At 57.4% G+C, this 5992-nt stretch overlaps 1 protein-coding gene across 1 annotated transcript in view; it reads right to left on the reverse strand.

Annotated features, from left to right (window-relative positions):
• The window catches only part of LOC112122551 (cytochrome P450 2A13-like), a gene marked incomplete at its 3' end in the record, with an annotated part of 7677 nt that extends 3602 nt beyond the window's left edge, over positions 1 to 4075 (reverse strand). The window contains exons 1-3 of the mRNA XM_029913195.1: positions 3183 to 4075; positions 2515 to 2677; positions 96 to 245 (exon numbers count right to left, since the gene is read on the reverse strand). Coding sequence (XP_029769055.1) covers positions 96 to 245; positions 2515 to 2677; positions 3183 to 3503 — 634 coding nt within the window. The remainder of the gene's footprint in view (positions 1 to 95; positions 246 to 2514; positions 2678 to 3182) is intronic.
• Between the last annotated feature and the right edge of the window lie 1917 nt (positions 4076 to 5992).

A 5992-nucleotide genomic window follows, 5' to 3' on the forward strand; every position in this document is an offset into this window, starting at 1 on the left:
TGGGGGTCTGGCCCCATTGACCCCAATGGAGCTCTGGGCGGTTCCCAGCAGCTGGGGGTCTGGCCCCCGACTCCCTGGCCCCGGCACCGACAAACTTTTCGTGCCCCGCAAGGCTTCCAGCAGGAAATGAGCCTCCTCCAGGATCCGCTCCTCGATGCCTCGCTTCCCCACCCCGAAGTTCCTCAGTGTGGTGATGGAGAACCGGCGCAGCTGCTTCGCCCGCTCCCCGTTGCTGAAGACCACTCCTGGGGGGCAGAGAGAGCAAGGCACATTTCCCAACCAGAACATGCCGCGGGGTCCTGTACAAGCATATCACCGTAACAGACAATTCCTGCCCCCCAAAATGCGGGGGTGGGGGGGCGCGTGCACCTGGGCGTGCACACACACACGTGCACGGTGGGGAATTGTGCAGCAATTCCCCAGGTAATATTGTCCCTATTTCCCCCCCTCCAACTTGCAATGAGAGCTGCAGCTCTGCGTCTCGAGCAGGTAGGAGGCAGCTCCCTGCTTTGATCTGCGGGTGCAGAAAGATTTTCCCAGTTGCTGGGAACGGCCGAGCCAGACACCCTGTGACGTTACTCACATAACCTGTGACCGTATAGATCATTGTTGCAACCACTGGTATCTATTTGCAGCAAGTGTTGTACAAAGGTTGTGGAGTGAGGTGTCTCTGGAAAGGTTCTGGTTGGCTGGTTATGATGCTGCTGTCTGTCTGGGTGTATCATTTTTGTAGGTGAAGTTATGAATATTGGCTCTGTCCTTGTAGCTCAATGTGTTTGATTCTAAGGAGCCTCGGCGAAGCATTTGGGCAGCTTCTTGAGAAAGGACGATTCTCAGTAAGTGCCCCGTCGAGAAACGCTTCACGGACCATGGACTTTGGGAGATGCCGATCCCTATCTGAGCTTCCCTGGGAACATTCAAACTAACATGGAAACCATGGCGTCGGCCTGCAAACTGAGTCATGCACGGACGTGTGACTTGCCCATGTGACTCCAGACTCCATCTTGCTGTGATCTTGCACAGGAAGACTATAAAAGGCTGCTGGAGCTCCTCCATCTTGTCTTCAATCCTGCTTCTTGCCTCTGGAGGGACTTTGCTACGAATGGAAGCTCTGAACAAAGGACTGAGGACCCAGCCCAGCTGGGGATGTTCCAGAGACTTGATTTGAACCTGCAGTTTATTCTATCGCTGCTACAAGCCTGAACCAAGAACTTTGCCATCAATGTATGTAATTGATTCCATTTAACCAATTCTAGCTCTCATCTGTATCTTTTTCCTTTTATGAATAAACCTTTAGATTTTAGATTCTAAAGGATTGGCAACAGCGAGATTTGTGGGTAAGATCTGATTTGTATATTGACCTGGGTCGGAGGCTTGGTCCTTTGGGATCGAGGGAACCTTTTTTCTTTTACTGGGGGATTGGTTTTCATAACCATTCATCCCCATAACGAGTGGCACTGGTGGTGATACTGGGAAACTGGAGTGTCTAAGGGAATTGCTTGTGCGACTTGTGGGTAGCCAGTGGGGTGAGACCGAAGTCCCCTCTGTCTGACTGGTGCCTTGGTATGCCAAGGACCCCCAGCCTGGGGCTGGGAATGCCCTGCTCTGAGCAATCTGAATTGGTACCTCAGAAGTGTCCCACCAAAGGCAGCATCGTTACACACCATGTTTACCATAAAATAAATCAAACGGAATATAAATACGGTACTTACGTTTCCGTGGATAGGCCACAGAGCAGTATAAACAAGTCGTGGTATTAAATTTTCATTGGTACTGACCTCGCTAGCGCTTTTTATGTCGCCTGTTGTAAAACTCAGCCAATGGCTAGAAGACGTCCCCCCGGGAAGAGCTCTGGTACCCCTGGTTGAGAACCACTAGACATTTCTGTCCCTTTTTGAAACTTACGATCAGAACGCCCTCGTGTGTCTCTGCGTTTACCTGCCTTAACCTGGTAAGCGTCTCTCTTATTTCCTTTCCCTAGTTAATAACTCTTCCCACCGTTTATTACAAGCGTCATCTTTGGTGCGAGACCTACGGGGCGGTGGGCGAGGGGTGCGGGACGGGTCCTTTGGGAGTAACCTGAGTAGTGCTGTGATTCTTAGCGTAAGGTGGGCTCACCTAGGTGGCGAGACAGATTGGAGTAGGGCAGCCCATTTTGGTCGGACGTATTCCTGGAGGTTTCGGCTCGTGGCTCGTTAATTAAAGACAGTCCTGGAGGGGTGGCAGCCCTAGATCGGAGGAGCCCAGGAGACTGCCTGTGACCCCACCTTAAGGCTGTATGGTGCCAGAGGACGATCCGGTGTGAACGCTAAGCAGAGAGCTCACAGCCGGTTTAGGGTGGGTGTCCCGCTTCCCATCCGTCTGCCCTGCGGCGGGACTCGTACTCCTGAGCTGTCGCAGGACAGCTCGGCACCCCCCAGCCGGAGAGGCTCGGCACCGAGCGGACGCAGCCCTGGCCGGGAGCTGCCCCCTCTGCGCCCCCCAGCTCGTTCCCCTCCCGCACACACGACTGACCGTAGCCCTCGAAGAGCCAGCTGAAGGTGGCTTGTTCCCCGCGCCCGCTGAAGTCCTCGGCTTGGTCCAGCAGGGCCTCCTTCACCGCCTGGTATCCGCACAGCACCACCACCCGCCGGGGGCCCAGGTGGAGGGTGTAGACGGGGCCGTAGCGCTCGCTGATCTGAGGCGGAGACGCCGTGTGGGACGGGGGGACGGAGTGTTGGGGGGACGGACGTGCGCCCTCTCCTCACTCCCACGTACCAGCCTCGGTCCCCCAAACACAGGGCACCTGCTGTCACTCCCCCTCCTCACCCCACACGCATCCCCATGCCCTTCCCCCAACTCAGCAGCCTCTCCCCCCCCGATACATACAGAGCACCCCCTCTCCCCTGCCTGTAGCCCCCTCCCCTCCCAGCACTCCCACCCCTCTGGAGCCCCCTCCCCCAATTGCAGCACTCCTGCCCTTTCTCCACACCACCCCATACCCTCCTCACCCCCACCCTTTCTCTTCCCCTTCCACTCCCCTCAAACCCCAGTTCCTCTCCCCCAACACAGCACCCCTGCCCCATAGCTATCCTGGGTCGAGGTCATCACAAAGTATTAATAAAGCTCCCTGGCCATCGACGGGCGGGGTCACCCATACGGGGTCAGGGCTCCCTGGGTCGTCCCGGGACGGGGCCACCTACCTTCATCAGCGACTTGCGCATGTCGCTGAGCTCGACCTGCAGCAGGTTCCCGAGGAGGGGCAGCGGGGTGGGCCCCGGGGGCATTTGCCCCCGGCCCTGCATTTGCCGCCAGGTGGAGAGGAGCAGGAGGTAGGACAGGCCGATGACCAGGAACAGGGCGACGGCTCCTAGGAGATCCATGGCGGGCTGGGACCTTCCACCTCTCCTGTGCCCGTCTGTGCTCGAGTCAGCTCTGCTGGCGGGCGGCGCGATTGCACAACCGATTATGCAGTCAGGGTCTGGGCTCCTTCCAGAGAAAGCCCTGGAGTCCAAATTCCACATGTGCAGAAAAGCTGCGGCGGTATCTCCTCTATCTGCAGCGAGGGCTTGCTGACGTCCGTGCTTCGCTCCCCATCTTCAGCAGGGACGTGGCCGGGGGGCGGGTAATGGGAGGGAGCAGCATTTTAAACTGCTTTACGCAAGAACGTAGGAGTGAGGGGCCCTCCTGCTCACCAGCCCCTGCCAGCTCTAAAATCCCAGACAGACACTTGTCAAGCTCCAACTTCAGACAATTTCGGTTGTTTTCCCCCCGCTGCTCCATGGGGGCTCCTGCTCCAGAATCTCACGCCTCTGCAGCGTCCTGACCGGACCAGGAGCACCCCGCCCCCCCAGATCCCACCTGGGATGTGAGACTCCGGGCTGGTCTGCACTAAAGCGAGGTCAACCCAGCTGTGTCACTCGGGGTGCGAAAAATCCACTCCCCCTATGCAACGTAGTTAAGCCAACCGGGGCCCTGGTGTAGACAGAATTCCTCCATCCACCTGGCTCCCACTTCTGGGGGCGGTGGATTAACCACGCCCAGGGGAGACCCCTTCCCAGCAGCGTAGGTAGCGTGCGCACCCAAGTATCGCCGCTGCATCGCTCGGGGTTGCCAGTGGCGGTTTCACAGCATGATGTGATCTCTAATTCATCTGGAATTCCTGGAGACTCCAGGACAGTCCTGGAGGGCTGGCAGCACCGGTGCAGCATTTCACGCGTAGACGAGGCCCCTCTGCTTTCCCCAGCGTGTCCTTTTCCTTCCCTGCCTTTTTTCTCTGCTTTCCACCCCTCTCCCTTTCCTCCTGACTGATAAGAATCTGGCTTCGCTGGCCAAGGCTGCATATTTCACGAGGAAGAACTGGACCAGAAGCTGGCAGAAGTTTGTGAGGCCCCAAAGCGGCTGATTTCCCAGGCCTGAGGCTGCAGCTGCACGTTCGGCCTTTGCCAGCCTCTAGTTCGGGCCCCTTTTGCGTGGGTTCGTCTCATGTTGCTGCCTAGAGAACAGCAGCAACACCCACTCCAGCCCGGCTCCATCAAGTTCCCTCTCGCTCATAGAGTCATGGACAAAGGAGACCCTGTTACCATCTTCCATGCGCCCCCCACCTCCCAGAAAACAACCAAAGACCAGGGCTCAGGGTTAAAAAACCCTAATTCAACCCTTTCCACTCCAGAGGCTTCCACTGGGGTTTTTCTCTTTCTTTCCTGCAGCGTTAATTAATACAAAGTTTAAAGGCGTGTTAATGGCGTTTGCTGGGGGGCTGGGCAGGGTGAGGTCCCTGCGTATCAACCCCCAAACCTGGTTTAATCGACGTTGACAGTGTCAGGGTCATCTTAGCACCTTTGACCCTTGGGGCTGATTTATTCCAGCTAAATGAATGCAAGACACCCCACCCCCACCCCCATCTGTCTGTCCATCCCCCCATCCCCTTTCTCACTCACACACACTATCTTTCCCCTGGCCCCCCGTCCATGCTGGACCCCTCTCGCTGGCTAACCACGTGCTCCCGTCCTCGCGGGAGCAGTGGGACCACCCTCGGGCTGCAGCAGAAGCGCTTTGTGCCCACGGCAGCCAAGCGAACGGTTGGCACTGCCCGGCGAAAGGAAGCTGTGGCTGTCCTTGTGCCAGCCAAGCCCAGGCGAGATCACCCCTCGGGGCCCCTGGCACAAGGGCAAGCCTCCTTGGATCCAGCACCTCCTGGCTCTGACCTCGGCACATTCAGCCCCGCAGGGAGGACCCCCGGATGGGCCACTTGGGGAAGCTTCCACGCCCCCCCCAAAGGTGCCCTGCACCCCAACTCCGCAGTCAGTGTGTAAAACAGAAGGTTTATCAGTTCCCCTCCTCCATCCTTTGCCTCTTTCCCGGCCAAACCGCTCCCCTGGCCTCCACCTCTATCTTTGTTCTCCGACGGCTCCGGCTGGCTCCTGGCAGCGGATGGACCCTGGCCATCAGGTCCCAGGCTACAGAGTCCGGCTATTGTCTGGGTCCAGAGAGCCAGCCGGTAGTCAGACCTGCCCTCCAGAGGTCTCTGCAATGATCACACACCCTTGTCTTGCCACCTGTACTTGTGCCACGCATAGGGGAAACTGAGGCACGTACAATAGTCCTAGAGAACATTAAGGAAATTCCCACCTCGTCACAGCCACTGACTGACATGCCGTCCTGCGCCAGTGAGGACCCACCCACCCGCTAGTACATTATGTGATGTTTGGATAGCCGCAAACACCCGAACGCTTCTTTAATGCTGATCAACAAGCGGGCTCGGTCTCTGGGCTGGAGGGACCCCAGAGACACCCAAGGTGCAACCTACGCTGGCCTCCAACCCCCGGGGTTTTGGGTCAAATCACAAAACTCAAAGCCCACAAACAAAGCTCTTTCAAAGTCTTTGCTGGAAATCCGGCCCCTGATTAAATCAGCCCCCTTCTCCCTTGTCTCCATGATCTAATACAGGGGTCTCAAACTCAAATCACCACGAGGGCCACATGAGGACTAGTGCATTGGCCCGAGGGCTGCA

Source organism: Terrapene carolina, unplaced genomic scaffold, assembly GCF_002925995.2.
Source record: "Terrapene carolina triunguis isolate 2854851 unplaced genomic scaffold, T_m_triunguis-2.0 Scaffold517, whole genome shotgun sequence".
NCBI classification, from domain to species: Eukaryota; Metazoa; Chordata; order Testudines; family Emydidae; genus Terrapene; species Terrapene triunguis.